This window comes from Corylus avellana, chromosome ca5, assembly GCF_901000735.1.
Source record: "Corylus avellana chromosome ca5, CavTom2PMs-1.0".
Taxonomy (NCBI): Eukaryota; Viridiplantae; Streptophyta; class Magnoliopsida; order Fagales; family Betulaceae; genus Corylus; species Corylus avellana.
The window spans coordinates 23,163,971-23,176,159 of record NC_081545.1 but is presented as its reverse complement, the minus strand read 5'-3'; the positions used below and the strand labels follow the sequence as shown (position 1 = coordinate 23,176,159).

Sequence of the window (12,189 nt, the reverse complement as noted above, 5' to 3'; positions counted from 1 at the left end):
GGAAAAAAAGAAGAAGAAAGAGAGTCAAGAAAGATTTGTAGGCAGAAGAAAAATATATATATACAACCACATTGGTTCGAGTGCAGCATGCTAATTATATATATATATATATATATATATATATTTTGTGGGGCTTCATAATTATCCCGTTTGAGTGTGCAGGTGGGAAAGCCTTCACATTGGTTCAAGTGTGGCATGCTAATTATATATATATATATATATATATATATATATATATATGAAGCTTATGATAAGAGAGAAACAATTAGTTTATTTGAATTATTAAATGCTATTAATGTTGCAGAAATTTAATTCCATTATTTTTTGCTGTTGCCTTTTTATTTGATAAACATGAATAAACAATGCATTTTATTCATGTAAATATAAATTTTTGCATTTTATCCATTGACCACTTAAAACAAATTTTTAATTATTAATAGTGTTTAACATACTTTTTTTATTTATAATTGTATCAGCTTATTTATTGTGTGACAAACATGAGTAAAAAAGGTCAAAGCAACGTTGCTGCTACTACAGATACTCAAATAAAGAAAGTAGTTTGGACTGAAAAAATGCTAGAAGATTATCTTGACATATGTATTACTGAGATTCATGCTGGTAACCGCCCAGGAACACATTTCAATAGGACAGGATGGAAAAATGTGATAGATAAATTTAATGAAAAAACTGGAAAACAATATTGCTATAAACAACTAAAGAACAAGTGGGATAGTTTGAAAAAAGAGTGGAATATTTGGAAAAGATTGATAGGAAAGGAAACTGGCCTTGGATGGGATCCGGTGAAAAAGACAATTGATGCGCCCGATGATTGGTGGGAAAAAAAATTGCAGGTACTATATTTGTACTTATTTGTTTTTGTTTAAATGATTTAAAAAAAAATATTTATTATTGATTTTTACATATACTTAAATATAGGAAGTTCCAGAAGCAACCAAGTTTCGCACGACAGGTTTGGCCTATGCTTTGAAGGTGGAAATATTGTTTAGAGATATAACTGCCACCGGGGAGGGATCTTGGGCACCATCCATAGGTTTGGTTCCTAATGATATTGGTGTCATAGATGCTGCGGATGTAATGCTTGATGAAGATGACAATATTGTAGAAGGTTTAGATGTTTTGGATGATGAACCAAATCTCAATACACATGGCATTGATGATATTCCTGCTGATTTAGATACGCGGGATAAAAGAAATAAGAAGTTTGGTCTTGTGATTCAATGCAAGAAAAGAAATAGAGGAGTTCAAATCGTTAGTCAACATTTGAGTCGTATTTGTGATGTAATAGAAAGCAAGAATACAGTGACATCTAAGAGCTACGATAAACCTGGATGTAATATTGAAGAGGTTATGGATGTTGTTCGGGGGATTGCTGAAAGAGAAAATGACATTGACATCCTTAAGTTTGCAACAGAGGTATTTCTTAAGAGATCACATAGAGAGATGTTTGTGACTATTAAAGAGCCATGGTTACAGATTGACTTTATCAAGCGAATGGGAAATAGAGAAATTAACCGTCGTAGCATGGAATAATGTTTTTATTTTTTAATGTTGTTTTGTTATGAACTATTTGAACAGCTTTAAGGATTTATTTGAATGTTATTTTTTTTATGTGTTGATTTGTGTGCTAACGTGAATATATTATAATATTTCATAACTACGTAAATATCTCTTTTTTTCTTTTTTTCTTTTTTACGGGTGCTTATATATTTATTTTGTGTTTATTTTTTTTATTCGTTTTCCTTACAGACATGGACAATAGTGATTATAGCACTAAAGATGATACAAGTGATAGTGATTATGGTGAAGAGAAAAATGAAAATGATGTTTTTATTCTAGCAGCTGCAGCAGTAGAATTTGTTGAGAACTATTATATGCCATATATTACAAAGGAACCTTGTAGGACCTCTTCTCAAACAGGTTATAAGTGGGTTATGGAGATTCTACAAGGTAATCCTGATAGGTGCAAACAAAATTTTAGAATGGAAATACACGTATTCATTTACTTGTGTAAAGAGTTGAAGGAAAGATATCATTTAAGAGATACTAGGAAATTAACAGTTGAAGAGTTGGTGGCTATGTTTTTTATTACTTTAGGCCATGGGTTTGGGAATAGAATAGTGCAAGAAAGGTTTCAACATTCAGGAGAAACAATTAGTAGACATTTTACTAGTGTTTTAATGGCCGTTTCGAGAATGGCGATTGACATTATTAATCCTATTGATAGGGAGTTTAGGGATGTTCCAAGCAAAATTTGTGATGATGAGCGGTATTGGCCATACTTCAAAAATTGTATTGGAGCCATTGATGGAACTCATGTGCTAGTTAAAATTTCTCCATCAAAACAAATACCATATATTGGTCGAAAATGGACTCCTACTCAGAATGTTATGGCTGTTTGTGATTTTCGTATGTGTTTCACCTTTGTTTGGGCTGGATGGGAAGGTACTGCACATGATACACGTATTTTTTTAGAAGCTATTCGAAAGGACGAATTACGATTTCCACACCCACCTAGAGGTTTGTATTTAATTAAAATAACAATTATGAATTATACATGAAAAAAATATACTTTTCAATATTTTTTTATGACCGTTATTCGTATATTATTTGTAGGAAAATATTACTTGGTAGATGCAGGATATCCTCACATGAAGGGATACATGGGGCCATACAAAGGGGAGCGGTATCATCTACCAGACTTTCGTCGCGGAAGCCAACAGAGGGGTATGCATGAAATTTTTAATCATGCACATTCATCACTTAGATGCACTATTGAAAGAACATTTGGAGTTTGGAAAAATAAGTGGAAGTTATTGCATTGCATGTCGAATTTTCCTTATAATAAACAAGTGAAAATCGTGGTGGCGTCTATGGCTCTTCATAACTTCATTAGGAAGCATGCAATAAAGGATGCTGAGTTCCAACCATATGATGATGATGGTGATTTACTACCTACTGACATTATAGGTGATGACGAAGCACATGATGAGTCAAGCATACAACAATCACAAACGTCCAATGAAAATTCGATGAACATTGAGCGTGATCATATTGCTAATCTACTTATGACCCGTTAATTTTTTTTTTTTTAATGTTATTTTGTTATAAACTATTTAAAATGTTGTAAGGATTTTCTTGAATGTTGTTATTTTTTATATGTTAAATACTTTGAAGTGTTAAATACTTTAAATAAATTTTTCTTTTTTAAAATAAAAAAAAGAAAGAAAGAAAGAAAATGATTGACATCACTTTTCATTACATATAAGTACAAAAGAAAGAAAATGTTGATGTTTTGTTACATAAACCATTACAATTTTTACTTGTAAAAGCTAACATTAAATATTTTTATATAAAAAGGTTATAAAATGGAAGAAAAAAAAAAATCATTAACAACCTTAGGCCTTTATTGAAAAACATGTAATGATTTCACGTAAAATGAGATATTTGGTGGGACTGATAATGATTTTTTTAGCCTATACTAAAAAAAATCATTATATGTCCTTTATTGTCATTTTTGCAACTAAAATCACTTTTTTAGTTTTGTTACCAAACATCAATAATATCAAAAAAGCCCTTAAGACATGCAGTTACCAAACATGTAAACAGCTTTTCAGCAATAGCACTTTTGCCAAAAGCTCAAAGGCAAAAGTTTTATATCCAAAAGCAAGTATTGAACAAAGTTAGGGCTTTATACCATTGAATGACTAATTATCATCTTTTCTCTTATATTCTAATATTGGAGTAGAGAGAGAATGTAAAATTTCTAAAGGATCCTATCTGAACAAGTTTTGGTTTGAAACATGAGAATTTCATAATCCTAAAAATTCTATACATCATATTCACAATCATTTCCAAACATGGACTCAAGTCACATTTTTCTGAAATCCAGATTTCCATGCATATGTTCATAGGAATGTGGATGTTGGGGGAAATTCTAGATTTCCCTAAACCAAACACTGCGTATGTGTATTTCTGTTTTTTTTTTACTAAGGAGTGCTCTAGGGCAATATGATACGTCTGAGACTTGACTTAAAACTGGGGCAAATCAGTTAGTATAAAGTGATTTATTGTACTGTTGGCAAAGCATAACCAAAAATTCAACTTAGAAGACAAGTTGCAGCGATTTAAAGTTTAAAGGTGCTTGTGAGAATAGAATAGTAATCTAGGAAGTAAAATACAATTTGCCCAATCTTTTTTTATACTTCATTTTAATTGCATGAGAAAATATGTCAAAATTATAGTTTCTGGTAAAGATGGCTTGGAAAGAGAAGGTAATCTTACCTTCATCAGTCATTCTGCCGCCTTTGCCACTTTTGCTTCATGCCAACATCTTCAGATTTATTCTTAATTTTATACTTGAAATGATTTCTGATATTCATCAGTCATTTTAACAACCCAATATCAAAGGTTTCACAACAACTACAGGGACAGAAAATTGATCACAAACAGATATTAATATATATATATATATATATATATATATATATATATATATATATATATATATATATATAATGTCAAACTGATGAGTTGGTGTTGTTCAAGAACCTATTCTGCAGGCCTACGACATATTTATTCACAAAGACAATGGCCTTGCTTATGTTAAGTAGAGAACAAAGAAAATTCTCAATATATATGAAGCACTAATATTAATACAACACATATTTACATAAGCTGTCCAGAGTTCTATCTAGAATGAACAAATTCTATTTAAAAGCAAATTCAGATAAGCTCCCAAATACGATGTCAAGATGCTTAGCTAGTTTTTGTATATCAGATAATCAAACCTTCATAACCTGAATGTGATGTGAATACTCCTTGAGAATATCTCTAAGAATTCAGAAGAAGTACCATCCACTACAAAAAAAATATGGATTTAGTGACGTGGCAACTGTTCATTAGTTGTTGCCACGTCACTAAATTATAAAGTGTTAAAAAACAACACGTTACCATTATTATATGGCAACGTGGCAATAAGACACATTGCCATGTGGCAATAAGTACGATATCGTGGATAATGAGGTTTCTCCTCTCATGAGGCTGACGCCAACCACTTGAAAGCTTTGCCAACAGAGAAAGCACTGCACTAGTCTACGAATCTCTGCATTTCTAATTCTAGTTATAGATATCTTGAAATTGTTATTGAAGTAAACCTGTATGTAATTAAGGTAAAAGTTACCTGATTTTCATATAATTAGCTTAAATCTACTACAAAATCCAAATTCCAGGATCATACTATCTGAAACACTTTATATAAAGTCATTTTTCTAATTTTTGCCATTGATTCACTTGAATCTATATGAGAATTTCATCTGCCAATGCTGAAAAATATTAGACAACCAAAACATTGCATGCACCTACCTTCCATCTAGCCTCTCTGAACAGTAAAATATCAAGCTGTTCAAACTCCACCAATGCATGCAGCAGTAATTGCCCCCGCCAAGCTCTTGTCTTCATTGGCATCAAGGGCTAGTTTCTTCCACACGCCCCATTTCCCAAAATCCAAAGGCAATACCTAAAATGAAACAGTGACCTAATTTTAATTTGCACAAACTACAGAAACATAAACAGAAACATTTGTTAGCAGCAGCACGACCCAATATATACAACTAATACCTTGCTCGAGTCAGTGCTACATTTGCTCTTTGTCGGTGGAAAGGAAACCTACTCTTCCACTCCCATTGCATCTTACAGTAGAGATAATAATTACATCATCCTCACCTCCTTAGTCCTTGGAACCCATCAACAGAGCGGACATCCACAATGAAGCCACTATTAGACTTGCTGTATTTTCTGACCCTCTCTCTTCAATTGCAGAAACTTGAGCCTTATATGGTGATATCACTCCTATACTAACCTTCTTCTTTGTGTCAAGGAATTCATAGCATTGTCTATTCTGAAAGCAATGTCTATTCATAGCATAGCGAATCCCCTGCCTCAACTGTCCCTACATTAAGGACGCCAGCCTTCTTGGCCTCCATGCATGCCCGTGCATTCGTGGTGATCATTATCATTAATCGACATTTATGAAGATTTGCATTTCCATCATTAAACTCTCAATAGCAAATATATATATATATATATATGTGTGCGCGCGCGCACAACTAATTACTAAAAAAATGTAACAATAAAATCAATCAGTGCTTCTCACTTTAATTAGCATGACGAAACTATATTACTAATCAAAAAGTTGGAGTCTTGACGACGATGTTAGCATGATTTATATGTTTAATTAGATTAAAATCCGAAATAGTTTGATAAACATCTCCAAATTAAGCAGAAGGACCTACAAACAAAAGCACAAGGAGAGAAAAATCTGGTGCAGGACTTAGTACTTACGGCTAACATGCGCACTTCTAGCTGATTACCTAGATCGATATTTAACGTTCCAAATAATAATCTATCAACTTTTGTACGTACTCTAGCTATGATGACAAACATTGTAATTAAACAGAGAATAAATGTAAAGAAGAAGAGATTGTTAAACCTTGGGCGTTGTTTTGCAGTACTGCTGAGGTTATTGAAAATTAAACACAGAATAAATGCAAGACGTCGCCTATTGGTTTCCTTTCCAGCTTCATTTATTTATGAATTTCAGAATTTGTAATACTCTCCCCCCACCCCTCGCTCTCGCTGTCTGATAAATAATTTTGATTCTGATGACATACAGAAGACCTTGTCACATCTTTTGTACCCAAAGATGTTGACCCTCTCTCGAGTGACACAATTTTCATTTGTTCATAACATATCATGTATTATAATATTAGATTATATTATATTATATTAGGTCCTCTATGTCTAAAAGTAAAACTGAACAAAAAATTAAAAATAAAATAAGAAAGCATAGCTCTACTATTTCCATTTTACTTCTTTCCGTCAAAATTGATCCTGTTTCAATTAGGTCCTTTTCAAGTCTAAAACTCAACAATTAAGTGCACAATGTAGAAAAAAAAAAAAAAAAAAAAAAAAAGGAAGTTGGAGGGGGAGACTAATTATGGCTATTTTACTTCGGTGTAACCATAATAGCACAAACCCATGGAAGACTACTCAAGAAAGATGTAGACGGCGGAACCGTAAGCGCACCCTCAGGACTAGCCGAGTCATAGCTTAACCGCCCGCCCCACCAGGGCATCAATGTGACTCAAGGGGGATAATACAAATAGGAATGAGGATTCCCATATTCGGGAGTCAAACCCATGCCCTTGCATTATCCAAATCCAGTGGGAATGCCCGTGAGACTATTGAACCACCACCTCTGGCAGGGTGGGCAACATGTTTTTTCATGATATTATATTATTAATCTCGTCGTGGGTTTGGTCCTGGTAGGTAGGTCAATTTTTATTTTAATGACCTTAATTTAAAAATAAAAAATAAAAAATAAAAAATTGAAATTAAGGATAAATTTAAAATTTTATAAAAGTTTGAAGGGTATAAAGGTCATTTCATCATTTTTTATCATTTGTTTTAATGTCAAACCCTAATGGAGGGAGGATATTGCATCAAATTATAAGTTCGAGAGTTGCAATTGAGAGTTTTAAACTTCAGGGAGTCATGTTAAAACGCATGAAAGTTCAAGGAATTTTGTGAAGCTTTCCCTAAACTTTAATTAAAATAATGTCTTGACCAAGTCCCGACCTAGTACCAGTGGTGTCCCAATGGTAGCTCGGCCGGGTCCCAAACGTATTCCAGCAGGTCTTGGACATCCTGGGTGGGTCTATTAATTTTAGGATGAAAAGCTCAAACTCATAAAATGGTTTATAGTTTTTAAAAATTTGAAATTATTTTACGAAAATTAAAAAAGAATTTTTGGTCAAATCGAAAATATGTTTCATTGACTATTATTTTCGGTTGCACCTAAGCACCAAAAAATACAGAAAATGCTTTCTAAAAATTATTTTACACCGAAACAAACAGAGCTTAAGTTATTTGATCAAAATACTATATATAAAATATGATATTTTTTAACTAAAAAAATATAAACCGCCGTTGATTGAATTCCAATAAAAGAAATATATATATAATGTGTATTAAAAAAATCCTTGAATCATTTCAATCAACAAAGTAAAATTTAAGATACTAAATAAAAATTAAAGAAGAAGAATGAAAACCTCCACTCTTATTGTAAATTATTTCCAAATGAAGCAAAACAAAACAAAACAAAAAAAGGTATAACTTATATATATACATTTACAATTTGATGGCACAAATTTAAATAAACGTAATTCTGAAATCATATTTATTAGACAGTGATATCACATGCTATATATCCATAAGGACAGAACTCAATTTCTGTTCATTGGCCATGTCTCCAAATTTGATCTGGGCAAGGTCCCGAGATATATTATTTGAATACATGAATTTGCACTTCTTTTTTAAATGGAGATGAACAAAAATGTTTGTTGAAATAATGAAGATCCGAAAGTAATAACGGAAGCAATATAGAAAATAAACATAGGGTAGTTTGGTGTTAGACACCTACGTCTACCACTCGGAATACCTCTAAGAGCCATATTATGCTCATTAACTTTTTTTTTCCTACAATACAAAGGTTCATATTTATATAGCAATGTCTAAATACAAGTATAATAATCAAATCCCCTTGATATGATTACAATCCCAATATTCAATTACAACCAACCTATAAATAAAAAATATTTAATATCAGCATTATTATGAAATATACGAAAAATATATTCTAACAATGTTTCCATATATCCTAACAATGTTCAGCCTAAACAAAGCAAATAGAGAGAAGAGAAACAATTGAGTTTATGAATAGGTAAAAGGTGATGGGATGATGGCCTGAAATTTCTATACGACATGGAAAAAATAAATAAATAAGTAAATAAAAAGAAGTACTAGTTTTTATTTTTCACAAAAGTAACTGATGGGATTGAAAAATGTGGTTGTCAAATCCTATGCAATAGAGAGAAGTGGCCTAGATTATAAATAAAAATAAAAAATAAAAATAAAAATAAAAATAAAAAATTGTATGTTAAATTTATAAATAAATTTTACAAAAAAAATATTTACAAATCGATGTGATACAACATGATTGAAAATTAAATAAATTTAAAATTTAAGAAATTCAATCATATTGTGCAACATCAATTTGTAAAAATTTATTTATAAGCCTAACATTTTTTTATTAAAAAGCAATCTTGGCAATTTCGGGGGACCTTGATCCTTGTATACATAACACCAAACATTGGTGAGTCAGAGATCCTCGCTCCTACTTTGAACGACCATGCCCGGTACGCGTAGATAGAGGAACTTGATGAGTCAGAGATCCTCGCTCCTACTTTGGCCATATACCATCATGCCCATTACGCGTAGATAGAGGAACTTGATGAGTACACCCTGAGGAAGTAATTGGCCATATACCATCATGCCCATTACGCGTAGATAGAGGAACATGATTAGTACACCCTGAGGAAGTAATTGGCCATATACATGCCCATTACGCGTAGACAGAGGAACTTGATGAGTACACCCTCAGGAAGTAATTTGACATATACCATCCTCAAATTAATATTTAATTGACAATGTTTCTCTAAAATTTTAATTGCGACAATATTTTTCATAAATTACAAAATAATTGACAATAATTGGCCATATATCATAAATTTTTCAATAAGACGAAAATACTCAATAAATTTAAAAACAAAAAAAGTTAATTAATTTTCAATTAAAAAATAATAATAAATTCTTCTTGTTCTTGCTTTTGTTTTTTGTTTTACTAAGGGTATTTTCGTTATTAGAAAAATATTATCAATTTTTTATAGTTTGAAAAGACATTGTGACAATTAAAAATTTAAAAAAGACATTGTCAAAGGTAGCTTGAGAGGATTTTATGGATTTTACCCTAATTTCAAACATTCCCGATTTGGAGCAACGAAATATCTTGTACGGATATATTACATCACACTTTATTTTATTTTTATGTTGTTAGGTTTATGCTACAGGTAGATTCAGGTGGAACGTTAAAAACTGGCCCACGTTCACTGTTCACCCATATGCATGAGTTACGAATGAATTTTCAAAGAGTCGTCTACCCACCCAACAAGCAATGGATTGAGTTGGGCTTTATAAAGTTGTTGCGTGAACTTTTAGCCCATAATCTTGGACGTACAGATACTATATCCGCTATTCGTACATATGCAAGTGGATAGTAAAATCTGGGTAGGTAGAGAAAAGTAATTAATACATTTTGTGATTAGGTGAATATCCGCCTCCATCTACCAATATGTATATATAAAAAAGAAAAAATAGTTGTCTTATAAAACAACGTTGTTTTGAGATTTGTACTAATTTGTGCATTTTGTGGTGTTACTTGTGATTATGTAGACCGTAATATTTGATGAATTTCTCATATTGTGAATTTGTAATGTTTTGTAAACTCTAAACAATGTAATAGGTAATGGATTATAGGGTGTGTTGCATTCATTTTGAGCACGGAATATTAGGACTTTTATTTCTATTTGCTTCATGCATTTAGTATTGGTTAATTTAGCTTGGTGGCTTGAAATGTTACTAAAAATGCTAAATTGACATTGTGCGTCCACTATCCAGCTATTAACATTATTTTGAGGTAATTAAAGACAATTAATTTCTATTATTTTTAATAAAATATAATTTAATTCAATTATATTTTGTAATTTTTCTTCAATTTATTTGTATTGGCTAAAGTTTTTATAAATATATGTATTTTTTCATATTAGAATTCAGTTCACAACTACTAGTATTGCCCAATGATTACCATTCAACTTTGTTAGTGCCAAAAAGAGTGGCCAAATAACATTGGCCTCAAGCCTAATCGCCAAAAAGGCCCTACACAGTATATAGGAAGCCATCTTCGGTGAGCCCGCTATGACGCCCTAATTAGTGAATTGTAAGGGAGAGGATGAAGGGTAATTGCCTAGGAGCTACAGTGGTCGTATCTCGGGCCTTGGGGTCGGGCCAGTTGTCATGAGGAGGGAGAGGCCAATTAAAGTGACCATATCCCAAGCCTTCGGGTTGGGCTGATTATCTTGAGGAGGGAGGGGCCAGCTATAGTGATTGTAATACCCCGATAAAACAATCATCTTTACTAGAAGGTTTTCCACAAAAAGCGATTAAAAGATTTTATATAGAACAAGGTTTTATAACAACAAGACCTAAGCCTATACACATAACCAAGATTGCTAGAAGTTTTGAGGCAAAACCCAAGCTCACCTCTTTCTGACCGTACGTACACCCTGTAGTACAGTACATACGCTCTTGTCTCTAGTACTGAACGTACGTCAGGAACCACTGTATGTACGCCTCTAATTTATAATGAGGACGTATGATGGGGGACCACCGAACGTACGCTACTTTTGGGTTGACCACTAGTTAATGGCTGTATGTACGATGCACCATTTGGACCGTTGAATAAATAGTACCGAACGTACGCCTCAATAGTACCGGATGTCCGCTACCTTTCAGAATAGTTGGTAGTGCCCTCAACTTTTCTAGCCTATAAATACTAACCCCTCCACCGTCTCTTGAACCTATTCTTCCACCCCCAGCCCCTCTGTAACTACCAAAGTGAGTGCTCTTTGAGAGTTTTGTGATTTAAGAAGAAAGCTTGTGTTCTTGCTATTTCCTAAGGTAACCTCATGCCTCTTTTTATACTTTGGATGTTGTTCTTGTTACTTCTCTACTGTTATAAGCTTTAAAGGCACTGTTGGGTCATGGATCAGTTCTAAAAGGCCCAACGAGCTTTCAGCTTAAAGCTCAATATAATACTGGGTTGTTGAGCTCTCGGTCGACTTAGCCTAAGGAGGTCTCAGGCTCCTAGCTTGAGGCATTACTCATGGGCCAAGATAGTCAAAGACCGAAGAGTGCATTGGTGATTCCATCATAGAAACATGACTGGTCCTCCACTATTCAGGTTATCCATGTCGATCAAGATACGTCAATTAGCTTCCAAGCTAATGTAGATGACCGAGTCCAACTCAAACATTCTGACTTAGCATCGCGCAAAGGCTATAATACTTATCCCCTGATCTTAGGCTACTAAGCTCACGGAACAGCTAACAAACACTATCCCACTTTTCAAATGTTTGCACAGCAGATATTAAGGGATAAGATCCCTAAACATATGGGAAATCAAACTCCTCTCATGCCTATAAATACAAGTCATTT

At 32.9% G+C, this 12,189-nt stretch overlaps 1 protein-coding gene across 1 annotated transcript; it reads left to right on the top strand.

Annotated features, from left to right (window-relative positions):
* Positions 1–1,769: 1,769 nt before the first annotated feature.
* On the top strand, positions 1,770–3,098 carry LOC132181962 (protein ALP1-like). Its single transcript, XM_059595176.1, has 3 exons — positions 1,770–2,538; positions 2,635–2,745; positions 2,872–3,098. The coding sequence occupies exons 1-3, from the start codon at positions 1,770–1,772 to the stop codon at positions 3,096–3,098; spliced, it is 1,107 nt and encodes a 368-aa protein (XP_059451159.1).
* The last annotated feature ends 9,091 nt before the right edge of the window (positions 3,099–12,189 follow it).

What these genes read in the sequence shown, in the direction of transcription:
- LOC132181962 (XM_059595176.1), top strand. Translation starts at nt 1,770, where the DNA reads ATGGACAATAGTGATTATAGCACTAAAGATGATACAAGTGATAGTGAT. An exon ending in ATTTCCACACCCACCTAGAG is followed by an intron (nt 2,539 to 2,634) that starts GTTTGTATTTAA and finishes TATTATTTGTAG; the next exon opens with GAAAATATTACTTGGTAGAT. An exon ending in TCGCGGAAGCCAACAGAGGG is followed by an intron (nt 2,746 to 2,871) that starts GTATGCATGAAA and finishes ATAATAAACAAG; the next exon opens with TGAAAATCGTGGTGGCGTCT.